The sequence below is a fragment of the Odontesthes bonariensis genome, chromosome 3 (genome assembly GCF_027942865.1).
Source record: "Odontesthes bonariensis isolate fOdoBon6 chromosome 3, fOdoBon6.hap1, whole genome shotgun sequence".
Taxonomy (NCBI): domain Eukaryota; kingdom Metazoa; phylum Chordata; class Actinopteri; order Atheriniformes; family Atherinopsidae; genus Odontesthes; species Odontesthes bonariensis.
This window is the reverse complement of record NC_134508.1, coordinates 29,828,226-29,843,058: the sequence shown is the minus strand read 5'-3', so window position 1 is coordinate 29,843,058 and position 14,833 is coordinate 29,828,226. Positions and strand designations below refer to the sequence as shown.

General features: G+C 39.8%; 1 protein-coding gene across 1 annotated transcript; it reads right to left on the bottom strand.

The window, feature by feature from the left end:
- LOC142377415 (protein Wnt-2b-A-like) lies at positions 1-11,368 on the bottom strand. The gene is made up of 5 exons (XM_075461505.1): positions 10,830-11,368; positions 6,860-7,080; positions 5,801-6,078; positions 2,546-2,810; positions 1-594 (listed from the first exon to the last, which is right to left on the bottom strand). Exons 1-5 carry the CDS (start codon positions 10,973-10,975, stop codon positions 365-367), a joined length of 1,140 nt encoding a protein of 379 aa, XP_075317620.1. The 5' UTR covers positions 10,976-11,368; the 3' UTR covers positions 1-364.
- Between the last annotated feature and the right edge of the window lie 3,465 nt (positions 11,369-14,833).

Genomic DNA, 14,833 nt, shown 5'->3' with positions numbered 1-14,833 from the left:
TCCTTATGCTCACAGCCTGTAAGTGAAGCAGGCATTATCTCATATCTGCCTCAACCAAGAGCACATTTTACGCCATCATATATATTCAAACATTTATATCAAAGATTTAAAGTCTGTGTCATAAATGCTTAACAAATTGCTCTTAAAACTCCTTTTTTAAGTGTCCACACCGTCTGTAACTGGACTCGGTTTCTCGATTACCAACTTCCAATTCCGGTTTGGGAAGTCTCTGCTTCGAGAAGTGTCAAGGCATCAAAAGCCAGAGGTATAAGAGTCATGAGATCCAACTGAAACCCACTTAAAGGAAGTCATCAGAGCAGAGGTTAATGAGTCAATTGAGCCGGTGTTCGGCCCGGTTTCCCTCTTAGGTTATGTCCAGCCAATCGGGTCGCTTGTGAGGCTTGCAGGTGTGAATGTCCACAACGTCCTCGCAGTCTTTGCACTCCACAGCGCAGCACCACTTGAACTTGCACTCACACTTGGTGACACGCTTGACGCGCATGGTGTCGTAGCCTCGTCCGCAGCACATGACCTCGCAGCCATCTGTGCCTCTTGAGGATTTTTTGCACACTCTGCCAGCTGTACCCAACGAGCCTGTAAAAAGATAAGAAGAGTGAAAAGGTCGCAGCGTTTTGCTGTCCATCAGATGGGTCACATCTCACTATTGGTGTTTTTGTAGCTTAATAATCACTTGATAGAAATGTATTAATGATACAGGATCATTTGAATAGGTATGGGAATCTTTTTTTTTTACTTTTTTTTTTTTTTTGGTCATATCTACATGTCACCCAAACCAAGTCAAAGTCATCAAAGGAGAACATTACGGTCAAAGATAATTAAAGGCAGAGAAAAGTCTTGACCTCCGTGTGGCTCTTCCCAAGAGATTATGCTAGAGTGACGCTACAGATGCTAGCTACAGGTAAAATGAAAACGTGCTCATCATCAGTAACTCAAGATGAAGGAAACTGTTGATACTTTTTCTGCTAAGAAACATGCTGTTTTGCTCGTTACACATATCCCAAATACCGTCTCTCACACCATCAGTGGTTGTTAAATGATCTGCACAAGCACGGCCCGTAACAATACGCTTGCTGTCTGAGTGTCGACATTCAGCAATGAAAACTCTGGAAAATCGACTTCTCCAACAAACTCGTCGTCTGTTGTGACATTTTTTCTACTCTATCAGACGTTCTTTCATTGCCTCCTACTGCTGCAAATACTGGAAATGAATTCACCCTTGAAATTTGGAGGAAAAAAAAAAAGTGTAACTTATATAATGATGATATAATTCCTCTGTTTTCTTCTTTTGTTGGCCAAAACCACAATCGTCTACACCTAATTACATTTTGGAAAACTCCACTTCTAACATAGATGTCCAACAGCTAATGCTGGCAGGTGACCAACGGCAGCGGAGATGTTGATACTGAAAACTGAAGCTGTGTTTTCCAAACCAAAGTATCACTTTTCCCACAGTCCTCTCTATTCAGCTTCCCGACTGAAGAGTCTCAGACCCAAACACAATTGTGTACATGTACTCAGGTGTAAAATCTAAGCCTAAGATCAGATGCCAGGTCTAATAACACTGCATCCCTGAAGTAAAGATAAAAGGATAAGGAGATACCCCCCCACCCCCAGGGAGTGGAGCTTAATACTGACCAAAGGAAAGGATTTGAAAAAAAAGCCTGCATGTATCCTTAGGCTGTGAATTCCTATACAATGGGGATTAGCGTGGAGGAAAGTCATGGGCCGCCTTTAAGATCACCTTTTAACAAGGAAAACAGCCTGTCCTTTGAGTGAACACACCTTCATTACCCTGCAGTTGTCAAAGTGCAACCAAGCTAACTGCAGGGAGGAGCAAAGGAATCCATTAAGTTAGTACCGTCATGTCTCTTGCACATGCTATCTTGCCTAACCTATTAACAGTGAGCTCCTTCATGCTCTGCTGAAGGGGCTGGATTGTAAGACAGAGACAGAGCCTAACAAGGCAAAGCAAACATTAGGAATTAAAGGAGATGTTAAAGGTCAAATTATTGAACTTTAAAGCCGTGAAGGAATGCAAGCCTTCAGTGGACTGATTCTCATAGATGTAAAACTAACATAGGGTTTACTATCTGTTTATCATCTTTATGATGATCCTTTATGGAAACTTTTGATACAGTACAATATTGAATATAATACATTTTAATTGTCAAACGATAGGTGATTTATGTACCTGAGTCATATTGAGATCATTGCAGAGTTTTTTTTTTTTTTTTTTACTAAACCATAAAAAACTACATATAAATTTACATACAAATGTATCGAGGGGGTAGTGGAGTGGGTTTCCCGTGTTTTATATTGGCACATAAGCAAAAAAAAAAGGAAGAACTAAAGAAGACAATATATATATATATAAAATATAAAATCAAAAATAACAGTTTTTTACGAGAGACAAACCATTTTAAAATGATCGTAAATCAAAACAGCCTGAGCTCAGTTAAAAGTGTCTTTAATCTCCCTGTTTTACTTCTCTAAGAAAAACTAAATTTGTCATTCATTCACTCACCTGCTGCACGGTCCATGAGACAGTAATCTGGGGAGCTCTCGACATAGACTAAATCATTCTTGATGCTTCCATTGAAGTCCTTGTCAGGCACCTTAAAGCCAGTCCCGTCCTGGTTCATTGTCACCTCGATTGCTGTGTTGTACTTCTTGCGGAGATAGTCTCCAGTTCGCCTGAAGTCAGACATAGCCTCCCAACAGGTTCTCAGAGAACAGGAACCACTGACCCCGTGACACTTGCACTCCAGCTTCATAAAGCGCTTCACTGCCTGGAGCAGAGGTCAGAGGTGACAGGGTGTTAAGCCTATGATTTTGCCTATGGTGTGATGTAGGTGTGATCAGCCCTGCTGTTAGGGTTTGTCAGCTAAATGTTCTTCACTCTGATTAGATTTTACTTCATCTCTCTTTATAGATTTTTATTTATTTTTTTAAACCAAACATTGTATATCCTCTTTACAAAATCCAGAAGGACATTTTCCTTTGTTCTCTACAAAGACATCAGACAGTGCATCACTTGCACTATGCTATCTGTATGACGCTATTCATAACAATCTATACGATGAAAAAGTCTTTTATCTTGGAAAGTTAGTCAGATTTACTGTAATTATGTGAAAGTCCATTTAGATCACCAACTATTCAGATAACTGACTGTTTAAGGCATTTTCAAATTTGGTTATTCCAGACTCTTCAATAGGTATATTCTTTAATATTTATTGTGTAATATTTGTATCACACAGGATTTTTTTTTCCTTTTTTCCTAGCGTTGGTGTCTAGGCACATTGTCCCTCAGCACTTTATAAATACAATTATATGCTAATACATTTTTTAATTAGATTTATTAGCAGTAACACAACAGATTGTCAGAAGTTAAGGGATATGCAGTGTAACATCAAGAGCATATTAAAGGTTTGTTGTAGTACCTGGCTACGCCACTAGTTGCCACTAGGGGCCTCTTACTGTTTAATGAGATGGAGGTCCTGATGTATTTTTCTCGTTAACGTTGCATTTACTGTAAAACGAGTGCATCTCCCTGCTGTCCAAAGAAGAAAAATGTCACCTGCCTGGTTAAGCTGCGTCATTCGCGTTAATGAAACAGAAGATTAAAAATCTGTTAGCGGTTTGCAGCTTTGCTAGTAACCAAAAGGCTCATGCTAATACTAAAGTGGGATTTTAAGATGCTAACATGGGCCAAGAGCACCATGTCTGACAGCAGAGCAGGACTTTGGTTTTGTGCTTCTGCAACATTGAAACTAAAGTGGCAACAGGTAACATGTTAGTGTTGGTTGTAAAAAATGGCAGATTTCTTGAACTGGTAAAGTACAAGAGAATTTGTGGACATCAGTTCCAGTTGTAGTGTTGTTTCCAGTAGTTTTCCAATAGCTGATCAACAACATTTCCAGTAAAGAAGTTCTTTTAGATCAGATATGACTGGTAGCTCAAGTTCGATCCGAAAAAGACCGGAGTAAACAATTTAAAAAGTAGTTATTTAATGGTTATTTAATGTGGAATACTGCACCTAATTTGCTGTGTTTTATACAGTCAATTAATAATGGCATTTTTTGATAATTTAGTCATTGTTTCTCTGTATTCTATATAAAATTAGATAATTTGGTGTTTATGTTATCTGTTTAAAATCAGTTTTATCAGCATTCATTGAATTTTATTTGTTTTTACAATTAATCAAAAGATTGACTGTTAACATGGACAAATATCAATGATTTTTATCCCTGCTAAGTACTCTAAAGTAAGTAGATAATATTTTGAAAAAAAAAACTTGGAGTGTGCTGGAGAGCAGATATTTGGGCATTTGAAGGGACTACTGACTCAAAAACTGGTCACTTAGGTCTGAAAATAGATCATTCAGTGAGCCATTCAGTTTTTCAGGGTACTGTAAGGTCACATTATCCAGACTCCACATCATTATCTCCACCCAAAACCTTAAAAATCATGCTGCATTCACTGGACCCTGAAAGAGGGAAGCCGAATCTCATTTGCTCTTCCTTTTTTGCTTCGCGATGAACAGGGAATTCCCAAAAACAGTTATGTAGTTCGCTTAAAGAAAATGAGCTCGTAGGGCTCTATCAGTACTTTGTTTAATGTTTTCTATCCTAACTTCTTGTGGGCGTTTTCTTTCATTTTCCTTTCATTTGTCGGAATTTGGAAATTCTTAGCTCTCAGTTGTTATTTAAGCAGCTTTGATAGCACAATAGTGGAGTCACCCATTACAAAAGCAAAGCAGTAAACATTGTGAATACTTTCCCCATATAAATAATACTTGTTAATGTTGGCCTCTAAAAACTTTAACAAAACAAAGAAGTACGGATCAGCAGTGAAACCCTGGAGCCAATACACAATGGAGGAATTCCAACCTGATCATGGCGTTACTTCTCCTCTCTTATCTGTAGTTTTTCCTACTCTGGACCAGTTCATCAAATGACTCGCTATGAGATTGTACCTAACAAAGAATCATCTCCGACTATCTGTGGTCGAACTACAGATAAGACAAAGTGTTAGTGTAGTCGAGTGGCTTATTCCAACCCCTAAAATCTGCTGCTATAGATAGATTTGTAAAGTTATGGGTGAAAAGTGAGCTGTTGCACTGTGTCCTTTTTTATTTTGACCAAAGTATGTCACAGACGTTTCATTAAATCATTAGAAAATGATGTGAACTTGTTGAAATATAGGGCACACTATATCTCCTGTTGATATAGGAGGGATGGTTAATTCATCTGAATCCTACTTTCGATATAATTTTATGGGAGATGAGTAATTCTCCCATAAAATTATGGGAGAATTGACACCTGCATATGACACCTGAAAGTATTTTATCTGCACTCTTTGCTTTTAAATTAATATGTCAATTTGATGCGAATTAATTAATTAATGATAATTTTTTATATTTTTCTTTTTCCCCCTCTACTTTGATTGCTTTTAACTATGTTTTAATTTTTATCTTTTAAATGCCTTGTCTTTATGTAAAGCACATTGAGTTGCCTGTGGTATGAAATGCGCTATATAAATAAAGATGCCTTGCCTTGCCTTGCTAATTATTAGTTGGTGTCTATTCAGTCAAAGGAAGTATATTTTACATGAATAAAGATCATACGTTTAAATTCCATAATTGCAGGTTGTGACAAATTTTCACTTAAACTCTTTTGTATGGACCACAATGCACATTAACACCAGTTTCAAAAAACTGTCTCTTGACTCCAAAAGGCATTAAAGCTCAAATATTAATATCAAAACTATTGCTGCTCACCATCCGACCACATCGGTTGTTGTGCAGGTTCATCAGCGCTCGAGCGTCTTTCACCATCCTCTCTCGGGCATCTACAAAGGCCTTGGCAAACTTTATGCCATAGTTGATGTTGTCGCTGCAGCCACCCCAGTCGAAATTGCCCTTGTCGTCATCTGCCTGCCCCCGTTTGTGACCGTAGCAGTTGCAGATTTTAAGCTCCCCCTGACTGCAGGCCCTGGTTATGGCGTAGACCACTCCAGCTGAAGAGATGGCGTACACAAATGCTGCCTCGCGGCTGCCTGTGTGGACAGAACAAGAAGTTAAACCAACACCTTTGTTTAATTTGGAATGGGTTTGTAAAATTTTGTAACGGCGTAGCTTTTTTTTCTTTATTTATTTTTCTGAGATTTGACGTGTTATTCTAGTACTCCAGTTCACTGTGTTGCATAAAACAGTCTTTCTTCAATATATTCTACGCAGCAGGAAAACCAGATTCAGTCCATTCACAGTGGACGGTTCAGGCGGAGTTTGCAGCATTTCAGCTATAACAACACGGTCAAATCAACGTTTTTTCACCTTTTTTTTTCATTTTCACAGATGGCAGATTTCTCAGTCTCTGAACAGTGTTTTAATTTTAGACGAGAAGAGATTTTGGGGGGTTATTTGGTCTGGCTGTTCCACCCTCCTCCTGTTCCCATTCCTGCTCACGCAATGAGGCAGAACACAGGCGATATGTCAGGGAGTGTAGCTTTGACTGGCTGCCAGAAACATCTACCCAAATATTTACATCTTCTGTTACTGTTTATACATCGCCAGTGTGGATCTCTCAATCTGCTACTTGTTTTCAGAGATCATCCACGTTTCCAATCTTCCTTCATTCCAGAGAAGGTAGAATGACGCGCAACATTTCCTCTTTTTGTTTGTATATCAGCATTAAGTTGGTTTAAGAAGACACCTATTAATTCTTTGCTTGTCTTGTAACAGAGGAGACATTTACGAGGATGATTAACTCGAGTGTCACTGACATAAACAACCACTGTCACAACCCACGCACATAGAAATCCATGTGTCCAAACTCACTTCGCAGCATCACCCTGCCAAACACAGTGTGGTCCCGGTCCAGCGTGCTGCAGTTCCAGCGGTGGTGTCTAAACTGGTGCTGGCACTCTTTGATCCACTCTTTGGCTCCCTCACTGATGGACTGCATGAGGTCCGGGTGCCGCTGACAGAGCTGCCGCTGCTTGTTCACCAGACCGGGAATGTTGTCACATATCACTCGAGCTCCCAGCGCTCCGATGTACCTGCAGACACACGTCCGATAAACACAGAGCGAATGAGTGAGTTTAATGGGCACGGTGATGTTGTCAGAGTTATTGCCGAAAAGTCATCCACCTCCTTGCTTTATGTACACTTCAAAAAGACTGAACTCCAATGCCAAATCGCTTTGGCAGAGGATCGATACCACCCTCTTTTTCAAATATTATTCTTTCTTTATATCTCGTTTTAAAACTCCACAGTGGAAATAATAGCCTAGAAAGAAGCATACATCTTAGCCATAGTAAGTGCAAAGACTGTAATGGAGTGCAACACTTGCTAGAAAGTGGATAATGTGCCCAAAGACTTTATCCATACGCTTGAATAATTACACCTGTCTGACAAGCTTTTAGTCTCACCATTGGTTTAATTTATCCATCTGAAATCTGATGCAGCTTCAAAGGACTTCCAAGTGTGGAAGTCAAACTAAGACCCTGTCCACACGAACATTTTGTGTGCGTTTGCAGCTGTCCTCCACATGCAAATGCAGTTTTTGTCACTGAAATAGAACTTTTTGGAAAATGTCTTCCTGGGTGAGGATTTTCACGCTGAAAGCCGGGATGCTTTGCTTGACATCAGAATAAGCGCTGACTTCACCTTTGTTGACATGGCCTCAGGAGATCCCGGCTCGATATTGCTGGTTTTAACCTTGTTCACAAAACTTTTGACATATTTGCAGATAACAGTACAAAACTCTGCGATTGTATTGAAGAATGGAAGCATCGGGATTAAATTTACTACTACATAATCCAACGTAGGATCATCCCTTAAAGTGGTTGTATTGAGCTGTATTGCCTTCACGTTGAGGGTTAGACAACATTGATGATGCACACTGAACAATTAGGCAGGCAAGGGGAGAAAACGTATTAACGAGAACGCCTAACCAGTGTCCTTAAAAGTGAATCTTTGGACTGGGTAATGGATAATGTTCCGTCAGATCCAACATTTTTAGACCTTGCTGCATCCCGTTAACTACACTTCCATCACAAGAGTTATGTTTTGAATTTACAATGCGATATATTGACAGGACATGACCTCAATAGCTTTTTTTAATCCCAATATTGCACTCTGTGATTACTTGCCCACTGGTTTATGTTAGGATGCCACCAATACCTTAGCTCACCCGATCCCAGAATATCAGTTTTCTTTGCCACAATAAGACCTTATTTTCACTACCAGGGCCCAATAAACAAAACCGAATATTCTTTGACATGTTTTGCTGTGACAGAGGCATGAAAAAAAGTCGATGTATTTGAATAGACACAGCTTCTGCATATATATTGGTGACGCCCAACTTTTAAAGTAATGAATTTCAATTGGAGGTTTGTTTAGAGTCTGTACATTGGTGTCTTTTGCAGATGTCCACATTTTCTAAAGAACTAAGTTCATTTCTCTATGAAAATGTTTACTTGCACTTTTATAATATTTTACAGTAGGCAAAGGATTATCTTAAAAATTTTCTTAATTTTATGTCTATTTTTTGGAGTAATAGTGAAATTCTGGGTTGATACTGACACCAATGTTGAAAATAATAATTTGCCCGATAGCCAATACTAATCATGCATCTTCCCTTTAATGCCAGGGTAAAATTATTGTGATTTATAAAGAACAACAGAACAGTTTTAAGTCCTTTTCACACTATCTTTGAATGAGCACAAATTGTATAAAAAATGTATTGAAAAAATTAAACCTTTATCAAAAAGTTTCGCATTAAAGATCCTTTTAAAAAAAGAACAAAACAGAAATAAATTAGTTTCAGAGAACTTTTTTGCCTGATAGGCCATTACGAATCAATGACTTTTCAGTGCTTACATGGCCCAGCATTTTTATGCCAAAAAAAAAACACAAAATGTACTGCAAAAATTCCCAAAGTTAATGAGACATAAGTGGAATACACCAGATAAATATTATCCACTGCTATCTGTTGATTTAACCCCATCTACCAATAGACCAGTCAAGATGCTGAATATAATGGAAATACAATATATCTGTGCATCCAATCTAAAACAAGGAAGACAAAATGTTTCAACAGTGCTAGTGTGCCCAAGTTATCTAGTTGCTAGCTCCACTTTCATATTTAGCCCACAGGCATGGGGGCAGTATCAGTATTGTTTCACTGACAAAAACACTTTCTTAACCATTTACTTTGAGAAAAAAAGGCTTTTTTTATTTAGTTAAATTCCCTCTATGGGTGCTATTCTTCACATTCTATTGTCTATGAAAAAGTGAAAACCTCAGGATGTAGAAGAGATTATTAAATTCCTCACGTTCAGTGAAAAGCTTTCGCTTCCTGCTTTTTTCCCAGACATAATCCCTAACTTTGTAACAACTCTTAAAAGGGTGGATCACATGCTGGTAGCATTGTGAATCTGGGGGGCCTCTTATCAAACAGGCATGAGGACAGTCACCTACAGTACAAGTGGGTGCTCGGATCAGCCACATGATCTTCTCCTTCCCTCTTTAAGCCTGCACGCTCCACTCTCCTTCCGGATATCGTTATAGTCCCCAATCGTGGCCACATTTGTGTCGCCTGGCCACCGAAACAGAAGCAGAGCTAGCAGGCAGTTTCCACTCCTGTTATGGCTCTCTTCCCTGTTCTTATTTTGACTATCTGCCTGAGCAGTAAAGCAGAACAGAGGCTCTACCTGTGTTTATTGTGTGTCGTACATACCAGCAGCGCCAAAAGACCTCCAACTGTCTCCAAAAGGACACACACATCGAGAGTGAGGTGGATCCTGTGCAGCGAGGCACACGGCGCTCCTCTAAATTATCACAGTGGTTAAGAATAGACCCAGACAGGGATCTTGATCATCTAGACACAAAGCTCCCAGACCTTCTTTGTCTTTCACCTTTTACTCTAAAATTCCCCACAGTAATATTTTTGCACAGGAGAGCAGATTTGCACAGTGGCAAATAGGATGACGTGTGCTATAGCTCCCCAGGGAAATTATTATTCACAACACCATTTACAAATGATGCATGGAGCTGTCATTGGGTAAAAAAGAAGATGTAGATGAAGAAAATAAAGAGTTGCTTCACTTTGCTTAAGGGGAACGGATCAATTACATTTTTGTGTGACTCTAAATATGAGAGCATATACTCCAGGTGAGAGGGACTGAAGGGGGGGTGCTAACTCTCTTTTTTTTTTTCCTGTGGGTGTTTTTAAAACCTCAAGAGAAATCATCAAGGGGGCATTTATTCATGCACCAACGCCTGCACCTGCCACTTACTCCAGGCAAGATAGATGAATAGGGGAGATTCCCCTCGACACCATTAATCTTAAGAAACCTGCTGTGCTGAGCATCTCAGTTTGCATAGATGTTTAAAAAAAAAAAAAAAACATCCAGAAAATTCCCACCCAGATGCAAAGAAGATGAAAGTAATGCAGGTTGGTGAATGCTGGCAAAGTGCAGAGGTGGGCTGGGAAAACTTGAGAAATGAGCCAGCAGGCATTATTCAGATTTATTGTCTTTATACGTGTAAAAAAAAAAATCAAAACATATGTTACAATAAAGTGTCATAAACATTAGGTTGCACGTTTAAGTACAAGAAAAGAAATGTTTAATTGTTAAAAAGTTGGCTTGTTTCCTATGCATGCCTCCTTAATTTGTGCAGCAGCTGTATTCAGCTTAGACCCTACTTTCTCATTCTAGAGGTGCTTTACAAATTATGGATAATCAATTCAAATCAAAATAAAAAAATAAACAAGTAAATGCTCCTCAAAGAGCTCACATACCACCACGATGAATCCACTCTGGGCGTGAAAAGGAGCAGGAGCAGGATGAAAATGGGTTTGGAGTGATTATGTTTTTTTGCCCCATTTCTGATCCCCATATCTCTGCTGCTGTTGGTTAATCCCCGAGTTTTCATCAGACAAATCATGTTCTTACTCTCATGTGTTGGCCAAAGATGCACATTCAGGTGAGAAAGTCCTCGGCGACTGTCCGCCGTCCATCATCGGGTAACCAAAGACACTTCACGAGGAGCGAAAGTGCTTTCAAACTCCAGCAGTTATCTGCTGTTATAATGCAATACAAAATCTGAGTCAGTACATCCACAGAAGGCTAATCTTCATTTGCACTTGGTCTTTAGAAGTCCACGGTCGCTGATGTCACACAATCTTGTATAAATTCACCTCAGCTGTTGCGCTCCAGCTTTTAAGTTAAGTTGAAAACCTGTTTGTCAGCCACGGACCCGATATGAAACGTTAGAAATAAAGTTAGAAAGAAGTCCTGATGTAGAATAATCCAGGGATGGGACAGATAGTGCCCTCACCTTTCCTCCTAGAGCCGGGAATGAAGATGCGCACCGAAAGCGCTCCCCTTTGGTGCGTCAGCTGTCTGCCGCCCACTCCCTCATCCCCGCACCCTGCCCCGTTGTCAAAAAATACGCGATATGTAATCTTACAAACTTTCATGTTGAAAGCGCGCCCTACCTGTGATAGCGACTGGTTACAAATCCAGCTCACAAAAAGTTTTAAACACCCACAAATACAACCTTCGATATCCAGCTCAGTTGGGAACGTCACAATCCTCAAGCAATCAGGAAAGCAACAGCTACTATAGTTTAACAAACAACTTACATATAGATCTTAGAGTTATTTATTTGAACAATTGTTTAGAAAATCAAAAACAAGCCCTTTGAATACTGTTACTCTTCCTCTGCATAAAAAAATTCACATCAGTGTTTTTCATTAAGGACCTTTTAATAAAAGGTTGATGGTAACATGGCTGTTGAGGCATCATAAAGGCATGGGCAGAGTAGGCTGACAAAAGTGCCAGGTAAAGCCATAGGGATCCAAGGGTTCAGAAACCTCTGATCACAACACATGAGACACAAAACAACCACAGTTTGATGGGGGGAAAAAAAACGTTAACTGGAAGATGTAAAAGGACCAGAGAGTAGAAGTGCAGCAATATAATACAAAGCGATACAAAACAATGCAAGACAAAATGTTCAAAATGTAAAGAATACAACCACAGAGAGATGAAAGAAATGAACAAAAGAAGGCATGAAATGATCACTTAGAAGCACAAAATAAACAATACGAGACATAATTTCAGACACAGATCAACAACTTAGATGCAAAAAAAGGTCTTGAAGACAGAATGGCTGCAATAAAGGGAAAAACTATCAAAGAAATGCAAAAAGATGCTAAACAACTGCATGATACATGAAACAATCACAAACCATACCTGCATTGTTTCTGGTTGTTTTGTGTCTCTCTCAGTTTGGTAGATTTTGTTCTCTGTGAGAACATTGATGTGCTTGGAGGTTCATTGTTTAATAACCCATCCATACATCATGGATTCCATGAGAAACTTCAGCTATGAGGAGACATGCATGACTTTCACATTATGAAACGGGAACTTAGTGTCTCCATAAGAGTTATACTGTATAATCCTCTCTAGGGCAACATTCCATTACAGGTATGGACTTAACCTTGTGCTTATAAAGAAGAAACACATCAAACACAGTTGCTCTTGGACATAGCCCTCATAAACAGCTATTTCTAAAGAATTTACGTGATCCCAGGTTCAAAAACACTAAAAATAGTCTTACAATCATAGGTGAGATGGTGTAGAAACACAGTGTGAAAAGCAGAAAAGCAGTCACAAGTTTCATGAGGCTGTTGCAGTCCTGGTTGGATCTCAAGTGTTACAAAAAAAAATTACAAAACAGTTACAAAAACAAAAAAACAGCAGATGAAACAAACCAGAGAAACTTCTTTCACAATCGACAGAAGTCCAGTCCATATCATTTATAAAGAGAAGTCCAAATTTTTTTCTGCAGCTTTAGTTATGAAATATTATCGTCAGTTGCAAGAATACCAAAGAGTCCTTTAGCAGATGGATAAGTCCTCATGGAGTCCTACTTCACCTTTACCTCATCTAATCTGTCCGGAGTCACATGTGAGACAACTTAATTCCACAGACACCAGTTTCTACCACCTGCCTGCCCAAGTACCTTGAACACGGACCAAGGAGAACTGAAGCTAATGGTATTTCTGTGTAGTACCCTTTACTACCATTCACGTAAACTCTTCATGTTCATGGAATTACTTTTAAAAGTGTCTTCCCTGTGCAGTTTGCATTGGAGAAAATATCAAGCATGTACCTACAAACTTACCTTAAAAATCCTGCAAGCACCCTTTATGTCAAATGGGACTAAAGTTGAAAGAAACCATTTACACACACAGGAAAGCAGTATGGAATAAAGCTGTGATTTACCAGCGAGTGGCAGATTTGATATAAGTAGGTATTTTTGCGCAGAGCAAATATTTAACACAAAATATATAATTTGCATTTTGTCTTGTTAACCTTCCAGATAGGAAGGGTGGAGAAAAAAAGCTTTGGCCTTGTCGTTTGTTTACATCCAAAACCAGACTTAAGTCCCTCATCACATGTTCCCTTTAGAGACAACCACATACAGTTAATCCAGCATGGTGGTCGACCTTTGACGTGGCTTCTATCTGTCTTGTGCTGTAATGGTTGGTTTCTCCATGTTTGGTCTGGCGCCCAATATAGTCCCTCTCTGTTAGAAAATGATTAATAAGTCAACGAAGATGCCTCCATGCCATGTGACTCAGGGAGGGAGAGTGAAATATCCTCCTCTCCGTTCCAAGCACTTGAACCTCTCCTGTAATGCCACTTGAGTGCAAGTTTGTAGTTCATCTCACATCCACAGTCCCAATCCAGAGACAGGTTTGTCTCATCAAGGCAGTGTGGAAACATCTGAAACCCCTCAAGGACATTTCTGTCTCCTATCCCTGAGACTTCAGTGAGACACTCGGTGCTGTGAGCATCCAGCAGCAGAGAGAAAGACACAGATAAGACCCTATGAGCATACTGTGTGGGGATGAGTGTGCGAGGTCATTTTAATCAGTGCAAATCCAGGGGTGTTAGATGGGGATGTTCGTAAAGGTCAGTAACAATGCAGCTGCTTGAAAATACCACTGCACAGGCAGCCAGTGCAGTCGTGTGTATTGCCACGAGGGTTATTTGTCATCTGGGAGATCAGATGGATTCATCATCTAATCTAAAAATCATTTTTGCTCTTCTGAAATACATTTTGAATGTAGGTATTGTAGGCTCCAGCCACTCAACGCGTTCTCTTTACACTCTGCAGCCCAGCTGTTTGTCCTTCAGTATGTCATGTCTGGATTTGGAGCCACACTTGGGTCCTCATTACATGTGACCCTGTCTTTCTTTACCCCAGGACAAGCTATGGATTTTACAGTGACAACTCTCTAACAAATTGGTTTACAGGGAGCAGGTGATGGTGACGATAACACACATCATCCGGCCCTCCCTCTCCTTGTGCCGCGCTTTGAGCCAGCTCCAGCTGTGATCTTTAAGGGGCTATGTGAGGAGGCCTGAGTTCCTATTCTGGGCCCATCTCATGGCCCGGGCTAATTTTGGATGGAAAAAAAAGGGTACAAGAGATGGAAAAGGAAAAGAGGAAGACTTCAAACTTTTTGGACCACGCTGAATGTAAACCTGAGCAATGATTCAAGCATCATTGCATCCTCAGCGCAGCAAAAGCTGTCATCACTTATACAGACAGGAAAATGGGTGGTTTGACAGACATATGGTGCTTACAGCTTTACAAAGAGAAGGCTGTAAATTTGTGGTTTAACTCCTGACAGGTTATGTGCTCCCTCCTTGACCTCGGTTTCATCATCTCATTCGCACAACATGACACTGCAGACATGTGGCCCCAACTGCCATTGTGGTACAG

Excerpts from the sequence above, each read along its gene's own strand:
- LOC142377415 (XM_075461505.1), bottom strand. The coding sequence starts at position 10,975 with ATGATTTGTCTGATGAAAACTCGGGGATTAACCAACAGCAGCAGAGAT. Across the intron at positions 7,081-10,829 it reads AGAGTGGATTCATCGTGGTG|GTACATCGGAGCGCTGGGAG; the intron begins GTATGTGAGCTC and ends GTGTGTCTGCAG. Across the intron at positions 595-2,545 it reads TCTCATGGACCGTGCAGCAG|GCTCGTTGGGTACAGCTGGC; the intron begins GTGAGTGAATGA and ends ATCTTTTTACAG.